This window comes from Taudactylus pleione, unplaced genomic scaffold, assembly GCF_031769625.1.
Source record: "Taudactylus pleione unplaced genomic scaffold, aTauple2 ptg001597l, whole genome shotgun sequence".
NCBI lineage: Eukaryota > Metazoa > Chordata > Amphibia > Anura > Myobatrachidae > Taudactylus > Taudactylus pleione.
In genome coordinates this window covers 459,614-484,681 of record NW_028285994.1, presented here as the reverse complement: position 1 = coordinate 484,681, position 25,068 = coordinate 459,614, and the positions used below count along the sequence as shown (strand labels likewise).

The 25,068-nt window shown below is 45.7% G+C and overlaps 1 protein-coding gene across 1 annotated transcript in view; it reads right to left on the bottom strand.

The window, feature by feature from the left end:
• The window catches only part of LOC148442167 (alanine aminotransferase 2-like), a 384,891-nt gene that overhangs the window by 49,234 nt on the left and 310,589 nt on the right, over positions 1-25,068 (bottom strand). Inside the window, exon 7 of the mRNA XM_088464134.1 lies at positions 9,097-9,233. Within this exon, the coding sequence (XP_088320260.1) occupies positions 9,097-9,233 (137 nt within the window). The remainder of the gene's footprint in view (positions 1-9,096; positions 9,234-25,068) is intronic.

The following is a 25,068-nucleotide window of genomic DNA, read 5'->3' as shown; positions in this document are numbered from 1 at the left end:
TAGTGTATAGAGTATGCCCAGCATTAGTGATAGACAGATCAGTGTATAGTGTATGCCCAGCATTAGTCATAGACAGATCAGTGTATAGTGTATGCCCAGCATTAGTCATAGACAGATCAGTGTATAGTGTATGCCCAGCATTAGTGACGGACAGATCAGTGTATAGTGTATGCCCAGCATTAGTGACAGACAGATCAGTGTATAGTGTATGCCCAGCATTAGTGATAGACAGATCATTGTATAGTGTATGCCCAGCATTAGTGATAGACAGATCAGTGTATAGTGTATGCCCAGCATTAGTGATAGACAGATCATTGTATAGTGTATGGCCAGCATTAGTGATAGACAGATCATTGTATAGTGTATGCCCAGCATTAGTGATAGACAGATCATTGTATAGTGTATGCCCAGCATTAGTGATAGACAGATCAGTGTATAGTGTATGCCCAGCATTAGTGAGAGACAGATCATTGTATAGTGTATGGCCAGCATTAGTGATAGACAGATCATTGTATAGTGGATGCCCAGCATTAGTGATAGACAGATCATTGTATAGTGGATGCCCAGCATTAGTGATAGACAGATCAGTGTATAGTGTATGCCCAGCATTAGTGATAGACAGATCATTGTATAGTGTATGCCCAGCATTAGAGATAGACAGATCAGTGTATAGTGTATGCCCAGCATTAGTGATAGACAGATCATTGTATAGTGTATGCCCAGCATTAGTGATAGACAGATCAGTGTATAGTGTATGCCCAGCATTAGTCATAGACAGATAAGTGTATAGTGTATGCCCAGCATTAGTGATAGACAGATTAGTGTATAGTGTATGCCCAGCATTAGTGATAGACAGATCAGTGTATAGTGTATGCCCAGCATTAGTCATAGACAGATAAGTGTATAGTATATGCCCAGCATTAGTGATAGATTAGTGTATAGTGTATGCCCAGCATTAGTGACAGACAGATCAGTGTATAGTGTATAACCAGCATTAGTGATAGACAGATAAGTGTATAGTGTATGCCCACCATTAGTGATAGACAGATCAGTGTATAGTGTATGCCCAGCATTAGTGATAGACAGATCAGTGTATAGTGTATGGCCAGCATTAGTGATAGACAGATCATTGTATAGTGTATGCCCAGCATTAGTGATAGACAGATCATTGTATAGTGTATGCCCAGCATTAGTGATAGACAGATCATTGTATAGTGTATGCCCAGCATTAGTGATAGACAGATCATTGTATAGTGTATGCCCAGCATTAGTGATAGACAGATCATTGTATACTGTATGCCCAGCATTAGTGATAGACAGATCAGTGTATAGTGTATGCCCAGCATTAGTGATAGACAGATCATTGTATAGTGTATGCCGAGCATTAGTGATAGACAGATCATTGTATAGTGTATGCCCAGCATTAGTGATAGATCAGTGTATAGTGTATGCCCAGCATTAGTGATAGACAGATCAGTGTATAATGTATGCCCAGCATTAGTGATAGACAGATCATTGTATAGTGTATGGCCAGCATTAGTGATAGACAGATCATTGTATGGTAGATGGCCTGTATTTGGGTAATTGGACAATCATCTCCCCAGCACTGACGTCAGAACACATTCTCCACAAAGGCTCCTTTCCCGGTTTCATTTGCTGGTCGTAAACACGCTTACTGATATGGGACAGAACGCAGACAGTGAGTAATACACGCTTATTGGCAGCAGACTGCCGTCCGCACTGGGAAACAAAACCGCGATATAAAGCTGGCCATCCACTATACAATGATCTGTCAGATATCTGTCCAATCTGGCTGGTTGGAATGAAAACCTGGTAATGTATGGGAGCAAATGACAATCGTGCATTTGCTTACAAACACCGGAAAATAGCCAAAAATGGTTGTTCAGACAAATTGGTTAAAACACACAAATGTAACCAATTGGAACAATTTGTTTTGTCCTTTTTTCAGTGTTTAAAACCATATGATCGACTGTCATTTGCTCCCATACATTACCAGGTTTTCATTCCAACCAGCCAGATTGGACAGATATCTGACAGAAAATTGTATAGTGTATGCCCAGCATTAGGATCAGTCGGTTGTGGACGTCGGTTTACTAGCCACCTGCTGCTGGCTCCCTATGCTGATGATCACACAGAGCTAAGCAGTGAGTGGTCTATGCTAGCTGCCACATCGAAGAGGTTGCTCGACCAGCAGCGGACTACAGATACCGGTAAGTGACTGTGGTTATAATACCGCTATATTAATTACATGTATACCTAGAGTGAAGTTCCATTGTTATTCGAGAATTGGGCCAATTAAGTACGTTCCCTGCAAGGTGATCACTTATTTCTCTGTTTTTCACATTTTTTCAAGAATCAGGTATATACAGTATATTGAGCCTGTGGATCTAACAAAAACCCTACACAGAGACATTATTTTCAGCTGGACGCAGCTGCAAGGATTACATTGGATACATTCATTTGTCGATTATATGGAAACTGTGGAGATTTTGATACAATCATTGCTATTTGTGTGGCAGTTTAGACATGCTGCAATATTGTTACATGTTTTACTGAATTAACATGACTTCAATGTGATGTCTTTTATGCCTTCTCTATTTGTTATAGGAGTGTTTACTTTTATGTTTTATTAAAAATAAATTTTTATTAACTTATGAGGAAAGATTGGTAGAACCTTACTCGCACCTTCCAGCTGTCTCCCTTCTCCTGTCCCTAATAGGGGCTTATATTATATATCTATTCCATGTAAGTAAGATGAGCAGGGACCTGATACTGTTACCTGGTAAGTCTGTGCATTACTGCACCTGGACCACACGTTCCACTCATCAAACCTACATTACATGAGCAGAGTCACCCGTTAGCTGACCCACAGCATGCTGAGGTAGGAGAGACAAGCAGGTGCTGGTCATGCAGAACACGCTACTACAACACACAGATACACGGGCTAAATGCAGGTGCTGGTCATGCAGAACACGCTACTACAACACACATAGATGGGCTGAGTGCGGGCGGTGGTCATGCAGAACACACAAACAATGCACATAGACACACGGGCTAAAAGCAGGAGCTCATCATACAGAACATGCTACTACAACACACATAGACACACGGGCTAAAAGCAGGAGCTCATCATACAGAACATGCTACTACAACACACATAGACACACGGGCTAAATGCAGGAGCTCATCATACAGAACATGCTACTACAACACACATAGACACACGGGCTAAATGCAGGAGCTCATCATACAGAACATGCTACTACAACACACATAGACACACGGGCTAAATGCAGGAGCTCATCATACAGAACATGCTACTACAACACACATAGACACACGGCTAAATGCAGGAGCTCATCATACAGAACACGCTACTACAACACACATAGACACACGGGCTAAATGCAGGAGCTCATCATACAGAACATGCTACTACAACACACATAGACACATGGGCTAAATGCAGGAGCTCATCATACAGAACATGCTACTACAACACACATAGACACACGGGCTAAATGCAGGAGCTCATCATACAGAACACGCTTCTACAACACACATAGACACACGGGCTAAATGCAGGAGCTCATCATACAGAACTTCCTACTACAACACACATAGACACACGGGCTAAATGCAGGAGCTCATCATACAGAACATGCTACTACAACACACATAGACACACAGGCTAAATGCAGGAGCTCATCATACAGAACACGCTACTACAACACACATAGACACATTGGCTAAATGCAGGAGCTCATCATACAGAACATGCTACTACAACACACATAGACACACGGGCTAAATGCAGGAGCTCATCATACAGAACATGCTACTACAACACACATAGACACATTGGCTAAATGCAGGTGCTGCTCTTGCAGAACACACATACAACACACACAGACACACAGGCTAAATGCGGGCGGTGGTCATGCAGAACATGCTGCTACAACACACATAGACACATGGGCTAAATGCGGGCGGTGGTCATGCAGAACATGCTGCTACAACACACATAGACACACATGGGCTAAATGCAGGTGCTGGTCATGCAGAACACACATACAACACACATACACACAGGCTAAATGCAGGTGCTGGTCATGCAGAACACGCTACTACAACACACATAGATGGGCTGAGTGCGGGCGGTGGTCATGCAGAACACACAAACAATGCACATAGACAAACGGGCTAAATGCAGGAACTCATCATACAGAACATGCTACTACAACACACATAGACACACGGGCTAAATGCAGGAGCTCATCATACAGAACATGCTACTACAACACACATAGACACACGGGCTAAATGCAGGAGCTCATCATACAGAACATGCTACTACAACACACATAGACACACGGGCTAAATGCAGGAGCTCATCATACAGAACATGCTACTACAACACACATACACACGGGCTAAATGCAGGAGCTCATCATACAGAACATGCTACTACAACACACATAGACACATTGGCTAAATGCAGGTGCTGCTCTTGCAGAACACACATACAACACACACAGACACACAGGCTAAATGCGGGCGGTGGTCATGCAGAACATGCTGCTACAACACACATAGACACATGGGCTAAATGCGGGCGGTGGTCATGCAGAACATGCTGCTACAACACACATAGACACACGGGCTAAATGCAGGTGCTGGTCATGCAGAACACACATACAACACACATAGACACAGGCTAAATGCAGGTGCTGGTCATGCAGAACACGCTACTACAACACACATAGATGGGCTGAGTGCGGGCGGTGGTCATGCAGAACACACAAACAATGTACATAGACACACGGGCTAAATGCAGGAGCTCATCATACAGAACATGCTACTACAACACACATAGACACACGGGCTAAATGCAGGAGCTCATCATACAGAACATGCTACTACAACACACATAGACACACGGGCTAAATGCAGGAGCTTATCATACAGAACATGCTACTACAACACACAGACACACGGGCTAAATGCAGGAGCTCATCATACAGAACATGCTACTACAACACACATAGACACACGGGCTAAATGCAGGAGCTCATCATACAGAACACGCTACTACAACACACATAGACACACGGGCTAAATGCAGGAGCTCATCATACAGAACATGCTACTACAACACACATAGACACACGGGCTAAATGCAGGAGCTCATCATACAGAACATGCTACTACAACACACATAGACACACGGGCTAAATGCAGGAGCTCATCATACAGAACACGCTGCTACAACACACATAGACACATTGGCTAAATGCAGGAGCTCATCATACAGAACATGCTACTACAACACACATAGACACATGGGCTAAATGCAGGAGCTCATCATACAGAACATGCTACTACAACACACATAGACACACGGGCTAAATGCAGGAGCTCATCATACAGAACACGCTTCTACAACACACATAGACACACGGGCTAAATGCAGGAGCTCATCATACAGAACTTCCTACTACAACACACATAGACACACGGGCTAAATGCAGGAGCTCATCATACAGAACATGCTACTACAACACACATAGACACACAGGCTAAATGCAGGAGCTCATCATACAGAACACGCTACTACAACACACATAGACACATTGGCTAAATGCAGGAGCTCATCATACAGAACATGCTACTACAACACACATAGACACACGGGCTAAATGCAGGAGCTCATCATACAGAACATGCTACTACAACACACATAGACACATAGGCTAAATGCAGGTGCTGCTCTTGCAGAACACACATACAACACACACAGACACACAGGCTAAATGCGGGCGGTGGTCATGCAGAACATGCTGCTACAACACACATAGACACATGGGCTAAATGCGGGCGGTGGTCATGCAGAACATGCTGCTACAACACACATAGACACACATGGGCTAAATGCAGGTGCTGGTCATGCAGAACACACATACAACACACATACACACAGGCTAAATGCAGGTGCTGGTCATGCAGAACACGCTACTACAACACACATAGATGGGCTGAGTGCGGGCGGTGGTCATGCAGAACACACAAACAATGCACATAGACAAACGGGCTAAATGCAGGAGCTCATCATACAGAACATGCTACTACAACACACATAGACACACGGGCTAAATGCAGGAGCTCATCATACAGAACATGCTACTACAACACACATAGACACACGGGCTAAATGCAGGAGCTCATCATACAGAACATGCTACTACAACACACATACACACGGGCTAAATGCAGGAGCTCATCATACAGAACATGCTACTACAACACACATAGACACATTGGCTAAATGCAGGTGCTGCTCTTGCAGAACACACATACAACACACACAGACACACAGGCTAAATGCGGGCGGTGGTCATGCAGAACATGCTGCTACAACACACATAGACACATGGGCTAAATGCGGGCGGTGGTCATGCAGAACATGCTGCTACAACACACATAGACACACGGGCTAAATGCAGGTGCTGGTCATGCAGAACACACATACAACACACATAGACACAGGCTAAATGCAGGTGCTGGTCATGCAGAACACGCTACTACAACACACATAGATGGGCTGAGTGCGGGCGGTGGTCATGCAGAACACACAAACAATGTACATAGACACACGGGCTAAATGCAGGAGCTCATCATACAGAACATGCTACTACAACACACATAGACACACGGGCTAAATGCAGGAGCTCATCATACAGAACATGCTACTACAACACACATAGACACACGAGCTAAATGCAGGAGCTTATCATACAGAACATGCTACTACAACACACAGACACACGGGCTAAATGCAGGAGCTCATCATACAGAACATGCTACTACAACACACATAGACACACGGGCTAAATGCAGGAGCTCATCATACAGAACACGCTACTACAACACACACAGACACACGGGCTAAATGCAGGAGCTCATCATACAGAACATGCTACTACAACACACATAGACACACGGGCTAAATGCAGGAGCTCATCATACAGAACATGCTACTACAACACACATAGACACACGGGCTAAATGCAGGAGCTCATCATACAGAACACGCTGCTACAACACACATAGACACATTGGCTAAATGCAGGAGCTCATCATACAGAACATGCTACTACAACACACATAGACACACGGGCTAAATGCAGGAGCTCATCATACAGAACATGCTACTACAACACACATAGACACATTGGCTAAATGCAGGTGCTGCTCTTGCAGAACACACATACAACACACACAGACACACAGGCTAAATGCGGGCGGTGGTCATGCAGAAGATGCTGCTACAACACACATAGACACATGGGCTAAATGCGGGCGGTGGTCATGCAGAACATGCTGCTACAACACACATAGACACACGGGCTAAATGCAGGTGCTGGTCATGCAGAACACACATACAACACACATACACACAGGCTAAATGCAGGTGCTGGTCATGCAGAACACGCTACTACAACACACAGACACATGGGATAAATACAGGTGGTGGTCATACAGAACACCCATAGACACACAGGCAAAATGCAGGTGCTGGTCATGCAGAATACACTTAGACAACACACAGACACACGGGCTAAATGCAGGTGCTGGTCATGCAGAACACGCTACTACAACACACATAGACACAGGCTAAATGCAGGCGGTGGTCATGCAAAACACACATACAACACAGATAGACACACGGGCTAAATGCAGGCGGTGGTCATGCAGAACACGCTACTACAACACACATACACACATGGGCTAAATGCAGACGTTGGTCATGCAGAACACGCTACTACAACACACAGACACACAGGCTAAATGCAGGTGCTGGTCATGCAGAACACGCTACTACAACACACATAGACACACGGGCTAAATGCAGGAGCTCATCATACAGAACATGCTACTACAACACACATAGACACACGGGCTAAATGCAGGAGCTCATCATACAGAACATGCTACTACAACACACATAGACACACGGGCTAAATGCAGGAGCTCATCATACAGAACATGCTACTACAACACACATAGACACACGGGCTAAATGCAGGAGCTCATCATACAGAACATGCTATTACAACACACATAGACACTCGGGCTAAATGCAGGAGCCCATCATACAGAACACGCTACTACAACACACATAGGCTAAATGCAAGTGCTGCTCTTGCAGAACACACAAACAACACACACAGACACACAGGCTAAATGCAGGCGGTGGTCATGCAGAACATGCTGCTACAACACACATAGACACATGGGCTAAATGCGGGCGGTGGTCATGCAGAACATGCTGCTACAACACACATAGACACACGGGCTAAATGCAGGTGCTGGTCATGCAGAACACATATACAACACACATACACACAGGCTAAATGCAGGTGCTGGTCATGCAGAACACGCTACTACAACACACAGACACATGGGATAAATACAGGTGGTGGTCATACAGAACACCCATAGACACACAGGCAAAATGCAGGTGCTGGTCATGCAGAATACACTTAGACAACACACAGACACACGGGCTAAATGCAGGTGCTGGTCATGCAGAACACGCTACTACAACACACATAGACACAGGCTAAATGCAGGCGGTGGTCATGCAAAACACACATACAACACAGATAGACACATGGGCTAAATGCAGGCAGTGGTCATGCAGAACACACATACAACACACATACACACATGGGCTAAATGCAGACGTTGGTCATGCAGAACACGTTACTACAACACACAGACACACAGGCTAAATGCAGGTGCTGGTCATGCAGAACACGCTACTACAACACACAGACATACCAGCTAAATGCAGGCGGTGGTCATACAGAACACACATAGACACAGACACACGGGCTAAATGCAGGTGGTGGTCATACAGAACACACATACAATACACATAGACACATAGACACATGGGCGCATCCTCTATAAAGCGAAATGCATCTGGTCAGAAAGACACAAATGTCCCCTCAATAAGGGGTAAAGCGGCCTTTATGGGCCTGTCCCACATCAGGACACAGTTATACTCACTCTGCGCTGATCCCCTTGGAGATGGAATGGAAAGACACCAGCTGAACCCTCTCTGCATAGCGAGGTCCCATTTCATAGAGAACTTTCTTAAAGGAAAGAAAAGCGGCTCCTGGGCCAAAGACGTTTTCCTGGTAAACCTGAGGGGAAGAGAGAGATCAGGGACGTTACAGAGCAGCCTACAAACATCTCAGGTCAATGCTGCAAAAGGCAGGATGACTACACAGCACTGACCAGACACAATGGGGCAGATTCAGCATAGATCCCAACTGCAACAGTGTACGCAGATTGGTCAATGGAGAGTACTGCGCATGTGTATGCAGTGCAGTGGGCATGCGTAAGTTAGCATTGCGATCGCTCGGGCAGAATAAAAGCCATCACATGACAGGCTGTGAGCATTTGGGGGTAGTGACGGGGGGAGTGATCGGAGAAATGCAGACGTGCCTGTCCTCTTGAACGCCGTTTCCTAGGGTGCATAAATTAGCCACCGAGACGGCATACGCTGTTCTGTACTCACTGCGTGCAACAAGACTTACACTTTCTGCAGCAGGTCTGACCTGCTCTAATTCTGCATGACGGGCCGATGTTACAGATGTATACACAGGACTGTGAGGTATTACAGATGTGAGATAGCAGTAGTGGGTGTCTCTATGCTGGCTGTGCTGTGGCTGATGTTACAGATGTATACACAGGACTGTGAGGTATTACGGATGTGAGATAGCAGTAGTGGGTGTCTCTATGCTGGCTGTGCTGTGGCTGATGTTACAGATGTATACACAGGACTGTGAGGTATTACAGATGTGAGATAGCAGTAGTGGTGTCTCTATGCTGGCTGTGCTGTGGCTGATGTTACAGATGTATACGCAGGACTGTGAGGTATTACAGATGTGAGATAGCAGTAGTGTGTGTCTCTATGCTGGCTGTGCTGTGGCTGATGTTACAGATGTATACACAGGACTGTGAGATATTACAGATGTGAGATAGCAGTAGTGGGTGTCTCTATGCTGGCTGTGCTGTGGCTGATGTTACAGATGTATACACAGGACTGTGAGGTATTACAGATGTGAGATAGCGGTAGTGGGTATCTCTATGCTGGCTGTGCTGTGGCTGATGTTACAGATGTATACACAGGACTGTGAGGTATTACAGATGTGAGATAGCGGAAGTGGGTATCTCTATGCTGGCTGAGCTGTGGCTCATGTTACAGATGTATACACAGGAATGTGAGGTATTACAGATGTGAGATAGTAGTGGGTGTCTCTATGCTGGCTGAGCTGTGGCTGATGTTACAGATGTATACACAGGAATGTGAGGTATTACAGATGTGAGATAGTAGTGGGTGTCTCTATGCTGGCTGAGCTGTGGCTGATGTTACAGATGTATACACAGGACTGTGAGGTATTACAGATGTGAGATAGCAGTATTGGGTGTCTCTATGCTGGCTGTGCTGTGTCTGATGTTACAGATGTATACACAGGACTGTGAGGTATTACAGATATGAGATAGCAGTACTGGGTGTCTCTATGCTGGCTGTGCTGTGCTGATGTTACAGATGTATACACAGGACTGTGAGGTATTACGGATGTGAGATAGCAGTAGTGGGTGTCTCTATGCTGGCTGTGCTGTGGCTGATGTTACAGATGTATACACAGGACTGTGAGGTATTACAGATGTGAGATAGCAGTAGTGGGCGTCTCTATACTGGCTGTGCTGTGCTGATGTTACAGATGTATACACAGGACTGTGAGGTATTACGGATGTGAGATAGCAGTAGTGGGTGTCTCTATGCTGGCTGTGCTGTGGCTGATGTTACAGATGTATACACAGGACTGTGAGGTATTACAGATGTGAGATAGCAGTAGTGGGTGTCTCTATGCTGGCTGTGCTGTGGCTGATGTTACAGATGTATACACAGGACTGTGAGGTATTACAGATGTGAGATAGCAGTAGTGGGTGTCTCTATGCTGGCTGTGCTGTGGCTGATGTTACAGATGTATACACAGGACAGTGAGGCATTACAGATGTGAGATAGCAGTAGTGGGCGTCTCTATACTGGCTGTGCTGTGCTGATGTTACAGATGTATACACAGGACTGTGAGGTATTACGGATGTGAGATAGCAGTAGTGGGCATCTCTATGCTGGCTGTGCTGTGGCTGATGTTACAGATGTATACACAGGACTGTGAGGTATTACGGATGTGAGATAGCAGTAGTGGGTGTCTCTATGCTGGCTGTGCTGTGGCTGATGTTACAGATGTATACACAGGACTGTGAGGTATTACAGATGTGAGATAGCAGTAGTGGGTGTCTCTATGCTGGCTGTGCTTTGGCTGATGTTACAGATGTATACACAGGACTGTGAGGTATTACAGATGTGAGAAAGCAGTAGTGGGCGTCTCTATGCTGGCTGTGCTGTGGCTGATGTTACAGATGTATACACAGGACTGTGAGGTATTACAGATGTGAGATAGCAGTAGTTGGTGTCTCTATGCTGGCTGAGATGTGGCTGATGTTAATGATGTATACACAGGACTGTGATGTATTACAGATGTGAGATAGCAGTAGTGGGTGTCTCTATGCTGGCTGTGCTGTGGCTGATGTTACAGATGTATACACAGGACTGTGAGGTATTACAGATGTGAGATAGCAGTAGTGGGTGTCTCTATGCTGGCTATGCTGTGGCTGATGTTACAGATGTATACACAGGACTGTGAGGTATTTGGGATGTGAGATAGCAGTAGTGGGTGTCTCTATGCTTTCTGTGCTGTGGCTGATGTTACAGATGTATACACAGGACTGTGAGGTATTACAGATGTGAGATAGCAGTAGTGGGTGTCTCTATGCTGGCTGAGCTGTGGCTGATGTTACTGATGTATACACAGGACTGAGGTATTACAGATGTGAGATAGCGGTAGTGGGTTTCTCTATGCTGGCTGTGCTGTGGCTGATGTTACAGATGTATACACAGGACTGTGAGGTATTACAGATGTGAGATAGCAGTAGTGGGTGTCTCTATGCTGGCTGAGCTGTGGCTGATGTTACAGATGTATACACAGGACTGTGAGGTATTACGGATGTGAGATAGCAGTAGTTGGTGTCTCTATGCTGGCTGAGATGTGGCTGATGTTAATGATGTATACACAGGACTGTGATGTATTACAGATGTGAGATAGCAGTAGTGGGTGTCTCTATGCTGGCTGAGCTGTGGCTGATGTTACAGATGTATACACAGGACTGTGAGGTATTACAGATGTGAGATAGCAGTAGTGGGTGTCTCTATGCTGGCTGTGCTGTGGCTGATGTTACAGATGTATACACAGGACTGTGAGGTATTTGGGATGTGAGATAGCAGTAGTGGGTGTCTCTATGCTGGCTGAGCTGTGCTGATGTTACAGATGTATACACAGGACTGTGAGGTATTACAGATGTGAGATAGCAGTAGTGGGTGTCTCTATGCTGGCTGTGCTGTGGCTGATGTTACAGATGTATACACAGGACTGTGAGGTATTACAGATGTGAGATAGCAGTAGTGTGTGTCTATGCTGGCTGTGCTGTGGCTGATGTTACAGTTGTATAAACAGGACTGGGAGGTATTACAGATATGAGATAGCAGTAGTGGGTGTCTCTATGCTGGCTGAGCTGTGCTGATGTTACAGATGTATACACAGGACTGTGAGGTATAACGGATGTGAGATAGCAGTAGTGGGTGTCTCTATGCTGGCTGTGCTGTGGCTGATGTTACAGATGTATACACAGGACTGTGAGGTATTACAGATGTGAGATAGCATTAGTGGGCGTCTCTATGCTGGCTGTGCTTTGGCTGATGTTACAGATGTATACACAGGACTTTGAGGTATTACAGATGTGAGATAGCATTAGTGGGCGTCTCTATGCTGGCTGTGCTGTGGCTGATGTTACAGATGTATACACAGGACTGTGAGGTATTACAGATGTGAGATAGCAGTAGTGGGTGTCTCTATGCTGGCTGAGCTGTGGCTGATGTTACAGATGTATACACAGGACTGTGAGGTATTACAGATGTGAGATAGCAGTAGTGGGTGTCTCTATGCTGGCTGTGCTGTGGTTGATGTTACAGATGTATACACAGGACTGTGAGGTATTACAGATGTGAGATAGCGGTAGTGGGTGTCTCTATGCTGGCTGTGCTGTGGCTGATGTTACAGATGTATACACAGGACTGTGAGGTATTACAGATGTGAGATAGCAGTAGTGGGTGTTTCTATGCTGGCTGAGCTGTGGCTGATGTTACAGATGTATACACAGGACTGAGGTATTACAGATGTGAGATAGCGGTAGTGGGTGTCTCTATGCTGGCTGTGCTGTGGCTGATGTTACAGATGTATACACAGGACTGTGAGGTATTACGGATGTGAGATAGCAGTAGTTGTTGTCTCTATGCTGGCTGAGATGTGGCTGATGTTAATGATGTATACACAGGACTGTGATGTATTACAGATGTGAGATAGCAGTAGTGGGTGTCTCTATGCTGGCTGAGCTGTGACTGGTGTTACAGATGTATACACAAGACTGTGAGGTATTACAGATGTGAGATAACAGTAGTGGGTGTCTCTATGCTGGCTGTGCTGTGGCTGATGTTACAGATGTATAGACAGGACTGTGAGGTATTACAGATGTGAGATAGCGGTAGTGGGTGTCTCTATGCTGGCTGTGCTGTGGCTGATGTTACAGATGTATAAACAGGACTGTGAGGTATTACAGATGTGAGATAGCAGTAGTGGGTGTCTCTATGCTGGCTGTACTGTGGCTGATGTTACTGATGTATACACAGGACTGTGAGGTATTACAGATGTGAGATAGCAGTAGAGGGTGTCTCTATGCTGGTTGAGCTGTGGCTGATGTTACAGATGTATACACAGGACTGTGAGGTATTACAGATGTGATATAGCAGAAGAGGGTGTCTCTATGCTGGCTGTGCTGTGGCTGATGTTACAGATGTATACACAGTACTGTGAGGTATTACGGATGTGAGATAGCAGTAGTGGGTGTCTCTATGCTGGCTGTGCTGTGGCTGATGTTACAGATGTATACACAGGACTGTGAGGTATTACGGATGTGAGATAGCAGTAGTGGGTGTCTCTATGCTGGCTGAGCTGTGGCTGATGTTACAGATGTATACACAGGACTGTGAGGTATTACAGATGTGAGATAGCAGTAGTGGGTGTCTCTATGCTGGCTGAGCTGTGGCTGATGTTACAGATGTATACATAGGACTGTGAGGTATTACAGATGTAAGATAGAAGTAGTGGGTGTCTCTATGCTGGCTGTGCTGTGGCTGATGTTACAGATGTATACACAGGACTGTGAGGTATTTGGGATGTGAGATAGCAGTAGTGGGTGTCTCTATGCTGGCTGTGCTGTGGCTGATGTTACAGATGTATACACAGGACTGTGAGGTATTACAGATGTGAGATAGCAGTAGTGGGCGTCTCTATGCTGGCTGTGCTGTGGCTGATGTTACAGATGTATACACAGGACTGTGAGGTATTACAGATGTGAGATAGCAGTAGTGGGCGTCTCTATGCTGGCTGTGCTGTGGCTGATGTTACAGATGTATACACAGGACTGTGAGGTATTACGGATGTGAGATAGCAGTAGTGGGTGTCTCTATGCTGGCTGTGCTGTGGCTGATGTTACAGATGTATACACAGGACTGTGAGGTATTACGGATGTGAGATAGCAGTAGTGGGTGTCTCTATGCTGGCTGTGCTGTGGTTGATGTTACAGATGTATACACAGGACTGTGAGGTATTACAGATGTGAGATAGCAGTAGTGGGTGTCTCTATGCTGGCTGTGCTGTGGCTGATGTTACAGATGTATACACAGGACAGTGAGGCATTACAGATGTGAGATAGCAGTAGTGGGCATCTCTATACTGGCTGTGCTGTGCTGATGTTACAGATGTATACACAGGACTGTGAGGTATTACGGATGTGAGATAGCAGTAGTGGGTGTCTCTATGCTGGCTGTGCTGTGGCTGATGTTACAGATGTATACACAGGACTGTGAGGTATTACGGATGTGAGATAGCAGTAGTGGGTGTCTCTATGCTGGCTGTGCTGTGGCTGATGTTACAGATGTATATACAGGACTGTGAGGTATTACAGATGTGAGATAGCAGTAGTGGGTGTCTCTATGCTGGCTGTGCTTTGGCTGATGTTACAGATGTATACACAGGACTGTGAGGTATTACAGATGTGAGAAAGCAGTAGTGGGCGTCTCTATACTGGCTGTGCTGTGGCTGATGTTACAGATGTATACACAGGACTTTGAGGTATTACAGATGTGAGATAGCAGTAGTTGGTGTCTCTATGCTGGCTGAGATGTGGCTGATGTTAATGATGTATACACAGGACTGTGATGTATTACAGATGTGAGATAGCAGTAGTGGGTGTCTCTATGCTGGCTGTGCTGTGGCTGATGTTACAGATGTATAGACAGGACTGTGAGGTATTACAGATGTGAGATAGCGGTAGTGGGTGTCTCTATGCTGGCTGTGCTGTGGCTGATGTTACAGATGTATAAACAGGACTGTGAGGTATTACAGATGTGATATAGCAGTAGTGGGTGTCTCTATGCTGGCTGTAGTGTGGCTGATGTTACTGATGTATACACAGGACTGTGAGGTATTACAGATGTGAGATAGCAGTAGAGGGTGTCTCTATGCTGGTTGAGCTGCGGCTGATGTTACAGATGTATACACAGGACTGTGAGGTATTACAGATGTGATATAGCAGAAGAGGGTGTCTCTATGCTGGCTGTGCTGTGGCTGATGTTACAGATGTATACACAGTACTGTGAGGTATTACGGATGTGAGATAGCAGTAGTGGGTGTCTCTATGCTGGCTGTGCTGTGGCTGATGTTACAGATGTATACACAGGACTGTGAGGTATTACGGATGTGAGATAGCAGTAGTGGGTGTCTCTATGCTGGCTGAGCTGTGGCTGATGTTACAGATGTATACAGAGGACTGTGAGGTATTACAGATGTGAGATAGCAGTAGTGGGTGTCTCTATGCTGGCTGAGCTGTGGCTGATGTTACAGATGTATACATAGGACTGTGAGGTATTACAGATGTAAGATAGCAGTAGTGGGTGTCTCTATGCTGGCTGTGCTGTGGCTGATGTTACAGATGTATACACAGGACTGTGAGGTATTTGGGATGTGAGATAGCAGTAGTGGGTGTCTCTATGCTGGCTGTGCTGTGGCTGATGTTACAGATGTATACACAGGACTGTGAGGTATTACAGATGTGAGATAGCAGTAGTGGGCGTCTCTATGCTGGCTGTGCTGTGGCTGATGTTACAGATGTATACACAGGACTGTGAGGTATTACAGATGTGAGATAGCAGTAGTGGGCGTCTCTATGCTGGCTGTGCTGTGGCTGATGTTACAGATATATACACAGGACTGTGAGGTATTACGGATGTGAGATAGCAGTAGTGGGCGTCTCTATGCTGGCTGAGCTGTGGCTGATGTTACAGATGTATACACAGGACTGTGAGGTATTACAGATGTGAGATAGCAGTATTGGGTGTCTCTATGCTGGCTGAGCTGTGGCTGATGTTACAGATGTATACACAGGACTGTGAGGTATTACAGATGTGAGATAGTAGTAGTGGGTGTCTCTATGCTGGCTGAGCTGTGGCTGATGTTACAGATGTATACACAGGACTGTGAGGTATTACAGATGTGAGATAGTAGTAGTGGGTGTCTCTATGCTGGCTGAGCTGTGGCTGATGTTACAGATGTATACACAGGACTGTGAGGTATTACAGATGTGAGATAGTCGTAGTGGGTGTCTCTATGCTGGCTGAGCTGTGGCTGATGTTACAGATGTATACACAGGACTGTGAGGTATTACAGATGTGAGATAGCATTAGTGGGTGTCTCTATGCTGGCTGAGCTGTGGCTGATGTTACAGATGTATACACAGGACTGTGAAGTATTACGGATATGAGATAGCAGTAGTGGGTGTCTCTAAGCTGGCTGTGCTGTGACTGATGTTACAGATGTATACACAGGACTATGAGGTATTACAGATGTGAGATAGCAGTAGTGGGCGTCTCTATGCTGGCTGTGCTGTGGCTGATGTTACAGATGTATATACAGGACTGTGAGGTATTTGGGAAGTGAGATAGCAGTAGTGGGTGTCTCTATGCTGGCTGTGCTGTGGCTGATGTTACAGATGTATAGACAGGACTGTGAGGTAACACAGATGTGAGATAGCGGTAGTGGGTGTCTCTATGCTGGCTGTGCTGTGGCTGATGTTACAGATGTATACACAGGACTGTGAGGTATTACAGATGTGAGATAGCAGTAGTGGGTGACTCTATGCTGGCTGTACTGTGGCTGATGTTACTGATGTATACACAGTACTGTGAGGTATTACGGATGTGATTTAGCAGTAGTGGGTGTCTCTATGCTGGCTGTGCTGTGGCTGATGTTTCAGATGTATACACAGTACTGTGAGGTATTACGGATGTGAGATAGCAGTAGTGGGTGTCTCTATGCTGGCTGAGCTGTGGCTGATGTTACAGATGTATACACAGGACTGTGAGGTATTACAGATGTGAGATAGCAGTAGTAAGTGTCTATGCTGGCTGAGCTGTGGCTGATGTTACAGATGTATACATAGGACTGTGAGGTATTACAGATGTGAGATAGCAGTAGTGGGTGTCTCTATGCTGGCTGTGCTGTGGCTGATGTTACAGATGTATACACAGGACTGTGAGGTATTTGGGATGTGAGATAGCAGTAGTGGGTGTCTCTATGCTGGCTGTGCTGTGGCTGATGTTACAGATGTATAAACAGGACTGGGAGGTATTACAGATGTGAGATAGCAGTAGTGGGCATCTCTATGCTGGCTGTACTGTGGCTGATGTTACAGATGTATACACAGGACTGTGAGGTATTTGGGATGTGAGATAGCAGTAGTGGGCGTCTCTATGCTGGCTGAGCTGTGGCTGATGTTACAGATGTATACACAGGACTGTGAGGTATTACAGATGTGAGATAGCAGTAGTGGGTGTCTCTATGCTGGCTGAGCTGTGGCTGATGTTACAGATGTATACACAGGACTGTGAGGTATTACAGATGTGAGATAGTAGTAGTGGGTGTCTCTATGCTGGCTGAGCTGTGGCTGATGTTACAGATGTATACACAGGACTGTGAGGCATTACAGATGTGAGATAGCATTAGTGGGTGTCTCTATGCTGGCTGAGCTGTGGCTGATGTTACAGATGTATACACAGGACTGTGAAGTATTACGGATATGAGATAGCAGTAGTGGGTGTCTCTATGCTGGCTGTGCTGTGACTGATGTTACAGATGTATACACAGGACTATGAGGTATTACAGATGTGAGATAGCAGTAGTGGGCGTCTCTATGCTGGCTGTGCTGTGGCTGATGTTACAGATGTATATACAGGACTGTGAGGTATTACAGATGTGAGATAGAAGTAGTGGGTGTCTCTATGCTGGCTGAGCTGTGGCTGATGATACAGATGTATACACAGGACTGTGAGGTATTACAGATGTGAGATAGCAGTAGTGGGTGTCTCTATGCTGGCTGTGCTGTGGCTGATGTTACAGATGTATAGACAGGACTGTGAGGTATTACGGATGTGAGATAGCAGTAGTGGGCGTCTCTATGCTGGCTGTGCTGTGGCTGATGTTACAGATGTATACACAGGACTGTGAGGTATTACAGATGTGAGATAGCAGTAGTGGGTGACTATGCTGGCTGTGATGTGGCTGATGTTACAGATGTATACACAGGACTGTGAGGTATTTGGGATGTGAGATAGCAGTAGTGGGTGTCTCTATGCTGGCTGAGCTGTGCTGATGTTACAGATGTATACACAGGACTGTGAGGTATTACAGATGTGAGATAGCAGTAGTGGGTGTCTCTATGCTGGCTGTGCTGTGGCTGATGTTACAGATGTATACACAGGACTGTGAGGTATTACAGATGTGAGATAGCAGTAGTATGTATCTCTATGCTGGCTGTGCTGTGGCTGATGTTACAGATGTATACACAAGACTGTGAGGTATTACGGATGTGAGATAGCAGTAATGTGTGTCTATGCTGGCTGTGCTGTGGCTGATTTTACAGATGTATACACAGGACTGTGAGGTATTACGGATGTGAGATAGCAGTAGTGGGTGTCTCTATGCTGGCTGTGCTGTGGCTGATGTTACAGATGTATACACAGGACTGTGAGGTATTACAGATGTGAGATAGCAGTAGTGGGTGTCTCTATGCTGGCTGTGCTGTGGCTGATGTTACAGATGTATACACAGGACTGTGAGGTATTACAGATGTGAGATAGCAGTAGTGGGTGTCTCTATGCTGGCTGTGCTGTGGCTGATGTTACAGATGTATACACAGGACTGTGAGGTATTACAGATGTGAGATAGCAGTAGCGTGTGTCTCTACGCTGGCTGTGCTTTGGCTGATGTTACAGATGTATACACAGGACTGTGAGGTATTACAGATGTGAGATAGCATTAGTGGGCATCTCTATGCTGGCTGTGCTGTGGCTGATGTTAAAGATGTATACACAGGACTGTGAGGTATTACAGATGTGAGATAGCAGTAGTGGGTGTCTCTATGCTGGCTGAGCTGTGGCTGATGTTACAGATGTATACACAGGACTCTGAGGTATTACAGATGTGAGATAGCAGTAGTGGGTGTCTCTATGCTGGCTGTGCTGTGGCTGATGTTACAGATGTATACACAGGACTGAGGTATTACAGATGTGAGATAGCAGTAGTGGGTGTCTCTATGCTGGCTGATGTTACAGATGTATACACAGGACTGAGGTATTACAGATGTGAGATAGCGGTAGTGGGTGTCTCTATGCTGGCTGAGATGTGGCTGATGTTAATGATGTATACACAGGACTGTGATGTATTACAGATGTGAGATAGCAGTAGTGGGTGTCTCTATGCTGGCTGAGCTGTGGCTGATGTTACAGATGTATACACAGGACTGTGAGGTATTTCAGATGTGAGATAGCAGTAGTGGGTGTCTCTATGCTGGCTGTGCTGTGGCTGATGTTACAGATGTATACACAGGACTGTGAGGTACTTGGGAAGTGAGATAGCAGTAGTGGGTGTCTCTATGCTGGCTGTGCTGTGGCTGATGTTACAGATGTATAGACAGGACTGTGAGGTATTACAGATGTGATATAGCGGTAGTGGGTGTCTCTATGCTGGCTGTGCTGTTCCTGATGTTACAGATGTATACACAGGACTGTGAGGTATTACAGATGTGAGATAGCAGTAGTGGGTGTCTCTATGCTGGCTGTACTGTGGCTGATGTTACTGATGTATACACTGGACTGTGAGGTATTACAGATGTGAGATAGCAGTAGTGGGTGTCTCTATGCTGGTTGAGCTGTGGCTGATGTTACAGATGTATACACAGGACTGTGAGGCATTACAGATGTGATATAGCAGTAGAGGGTGTCTCTATGCTGGCTGTGCTGTGGCTGATGTTACAGATGTATACACAGGACTGTGAGGTATTACGGATGTGAGATAGCAGTAGTGGGTGTCTCTATGCTGGATGTGCTGTGGCTGATGTTACAGATGTATACACAGGACTGTGAGGTATTACAGATGTGAGATAGCAGTAGTGGGTGTCTCTATGCTGGCAGAGCAGTGGCTGATGTTACAGATGTATACACAGGACTGTGAGGTATTACAGATGTTAGATAGCAGTAGTGGGTGTATCTATGCTGGCTGTGCTGTGGCTGATGTTACAGATGTATACACAGGACTGTGAGGTATTTGGGATGTGAGATAGCAGTAGTGGGCGTCTCTATGCTGGCTGTGCTGTGGCTGATGTTACAGATGTATACACAGGACTGTGAGGTATTACAGATGTGAGATAACAGTAGTGGGTGTATCTATGCTGGCTGTGCTGTGGCTGATGTTACAGATGTATACACAGGACTGTGAGGTATTACAGATGTGAGATAGCAGTAGTGGGTGTCTCTATGCTGGCTGACCTGTGGCTGATGTTACAGATGTATAGACAGGACTGTGAGGTGTTACAGATGTGAGATAGCAGTAGTGGGTATCTCTATGCTGGCTGTGCTGTGGCTGATGTTACAGATGTATACACAGGAATGTGAGGTATTACAGATGTGAGATAGCAGTAGTGGGTGTATCTATGCTGGCTGTGCTGTGGCTGATGTTACAGATGTATACACAGGACTGTGAGGTATTACAGATGTGAGATAGAAGTAGTGGGTGTCTCTATGCTGGCTGAGCTGTGGCTGATGATACAGATGTATACACAGGACTGTGAGGTATTACAGATGTGAGATAGCAGTAGTGGGTGTCTCTATGCTGGCTGTGCTGTGGCTGATGTTACAGATGTATAGACAGGACTGTGAGGTATTACGGATGTGAGATAGCAGTAGTGGGCGTCTCTATGCTGGCTGTGCTGTGGCTGATGTTACAGATGTATACACAGGACTGTGAGGTATTACAGATGTGAGATAGCAGTAGTGGGTGACTATGCTGGCTGTGATGTGGCTGATGTTACAGATGTATACACAGGACTGTGAGGTATTTGGGATGTGAGATAGCAGTAGTGGGTGTCTCTATGCTGGCTGAGCTGTGCTGATGTTACAGATGTATACACAGGACTGTGAGGTATTACAGATGTGAGATAGCAGTAGTGGGTGTCTCTATGCTGGCTGTGCTGTGGCTGATGTTACAGATGTATACACAGGACTGTGAGGTATTACAGATGTGAGATAGCAGTAGTATGTATCTCTATGCTGGCTGTGCTGTGGCTGATGTTACAGATGTATACACAAGACTGTGAGGTATTACGGATGTGAGATAGCAGTAATGTGTGTCTATGCTGGCTGTGCTGTGGCTGATTTTACAGATGTATACACAGGACTGGGAGGTATTACAGATATGAGATAGCAGTAGTGGGTGTCTCTATGCTGGCTGAGCTGTGCTGATGTTACAGATGTATACACAGGACTGTGAGGTATTACGGATGTGAGATAGCAGTAGTGGGTGTCTCTATGCTGGCTGTGCTGTGGCTGATGTTACAGATGTATACACAGGACTGTGACGTATTACAGATGTGAGATAGCAGTAGTGGGTGTCTCTATGCTGGCTGTGCTGTGGCTGATGTTACAGATGTATACACAGGACTGTGAGGTATTACAGATGTGAGATAGCAGTAGTGGGTGTCTCTATGCTGGCTGTGCTGTGGCTGATGTTACAGATGTATACACAGGACTGTGAGGTATTACAGATGTGAGATAGCAGTAGCGTGTGTCTCTATGCTGGCTGTGCTTTGGCTGATGTTACAGATGTATACACAGGACTGTGAGGTATTACAGATGTGAGATAGCATTAGTGGGCATCTCTATGCTGGCTGTGCTGTGGCTGATGTTAAAGATGTATACACAGGACTGTGAGGTATTACAGATGTGAGATAGCAGTAGTGGGTGTCTCTATGCTGGCTGAGCTGTGGCTGATGTTACAGATGTATACACAGGACTCTGAGGTATTACAGATGTGAGATAGCAGTAGTGGGTGTCTCTATGCTGGCTGTGCTGTGGCTGATGTTACAGATGTATACACAGGACTGAGGTATTACAGATGTGAGATAGCAGTAGTGGGTGTCTCTATGCTGGCTGATGTTACAGATGTATACACAGGACTGAGGTATTACAGATGTGAGATAGCGGTAGTGGGTGTCTCTATGCTGGCTGAGATGTGGCTGATGTTAATGATGTATACACAGGACTGTGATGTATTACAGATGTGAGATAGCAGTAGTGGGTGTCTCTATGCTGGCTGAGCTGTGGCTGATGTTACAGATGTATACACAGGACTGTGAGGTATTTCAGATGTGAGATAGCAGTAGTGGGTGTCTCTATGCTGGCTGTGCTGTGGCTGATGTTACAGATGTATACACAGGACTGTGAGGTACTTGGGAAGTGAGATAGCAGTAGTGGGTGTCTCTATGCTGGCTGTGCTGTGGCTGATGTTACAGATGTATAGACAGGACTGTGAGGTATTACAGATGTGATATAGCGGTAGTGGGTGTCTCTATGCTGGCTGTGCTGTTCCTGATGTTACAGATGTATACACAGGACTGTGAGGTATTACAGATGTGAGATAGCAGTAGTGGGTGTCTCTATGCTGGCTGTACTGTGGCTGATGTTACTGATGTATACACTGGACTGTGAGGTATTACAGATGTGAGATAGCAGTAGTGGGTGTCTCTATGCTGGTTGAGCTGTGGCTGATGTTACAGATGTATACACAGGACTGTGAGGCATTACAGATGTGATATAGCAGTAGAGGGTGTCTCTATGCTGGCTGTGCTGTGGCTGATGTTACAGATGTATACACAGGACTGTGAGGTATTACGGATGTGAGATAGCAGTAGTGGGTGTCTCTATGCTGTATGTGCTGTGGCTGATGTTACAGATGTATACACAGGACTGTGAGGTATTACAGATGTGAGATAGCAGTAGTGGGTGTCTCTATGCTGGCAGAGCAGTGGCTGATGTTACAGATGTATACACAGGACTGTGAGGTATTACAGATGTTAGATAGCAGTAGTGGGTGTATCTATGCTGGCTGTGCTGTGGCTGATGTTACAGATGTATACACAGGACTGTGAGGTATTTGGGATGTGAGATAGCAGTAGTGGGCGTCTCTATGCTGGCTGTGCTGTGGCTGATGTTACAGATGTATACACAGGACTGTGAGGTATTACAGATGTGAGATAACAGTAGTGGGTGTATCTATGCTGGCTGTGCTGTGGCTGATGTTACAGATGTATACACAGGACTGTGAGGTATTACAGATGTGAGATAGCAGTAGTGGGTGTCTCTATGCTGGCTGACCTGTGGCTGATGTTACAGATGTATAGACAGGACTGTGAGGTGTTACAGATGTGAGATAGCAGTAGTGGGTATCTCTATGCTGGCTGTGCTGTGGCTGATGTTACAGATGTATACACAGGAATGTGAGGTATTACAGATGTGAGATAGCAGTAGTGGGTGTATCTATGCTGGCTGTGCTGTGGCTGATGTTACAGATGTATACACAGGACTGTGAGGTATTACAGATGTGAGATAGCAGTAGTGGGCGTCTCTATGCTGGCTGTGCTGTGGCTGATGTTACAGATGTATACACAGGACTGTGAGGTATTACAGATGTGAGATAGCAGTAGTGGGTGACTATGCTGGCTGTGCTGTGGCTGATGTTACAGATGTATACACAGGACTGTGAGGTATTTGGGATGTGAGATAGCAGTAGTGGGTGTCTCTATGCTGGCTGAGCTGTGCTGATGTTACAGATGTATACACAGGACTGTGAGGTATTACAGATGTGAGATAGCAGTAGTGGGTGTCTCTATGCTGGCTGTGCTGTGGCTGATGTTACAGATGTATACACAGGACTGTGAGGTATTACAGATGTGAGATAGCAGTAGTGGGTATCTCTATGCTGGCTGTGCTGTGGCTGATGTTGCAGATGTATACACAGGACTGTGAGGTATTACAGATGTGAGATAGCAGTAGTGTGTGTCTATGCTGGCTGTGCTGTGGCTGATGTTACAGATGTATACACAGGACTGGGAGGTATTACAGATATGAGATAGCAGTAGTGGGTGTCTCTATGCTGGCTGAGCTGTGCTGATGTTACAGATGTATACACAGGACTGTGAGGTATTACAGATGTGAGATAACAGTAGTGGGTGTATCTATGCTGGCTGTGCTGTGGCTGATGTTACAGATGTATACACAGGACTGTGAGGTATTACAGATGTGAGATAGCAGTAGTGGGTGTCTCTATGCTGGCTGTGCTGTGGCTGATGTTACAGATGTATACACAGGACTGTGAGGTATTACAGATGTGAGATAGCAGTAGTGGG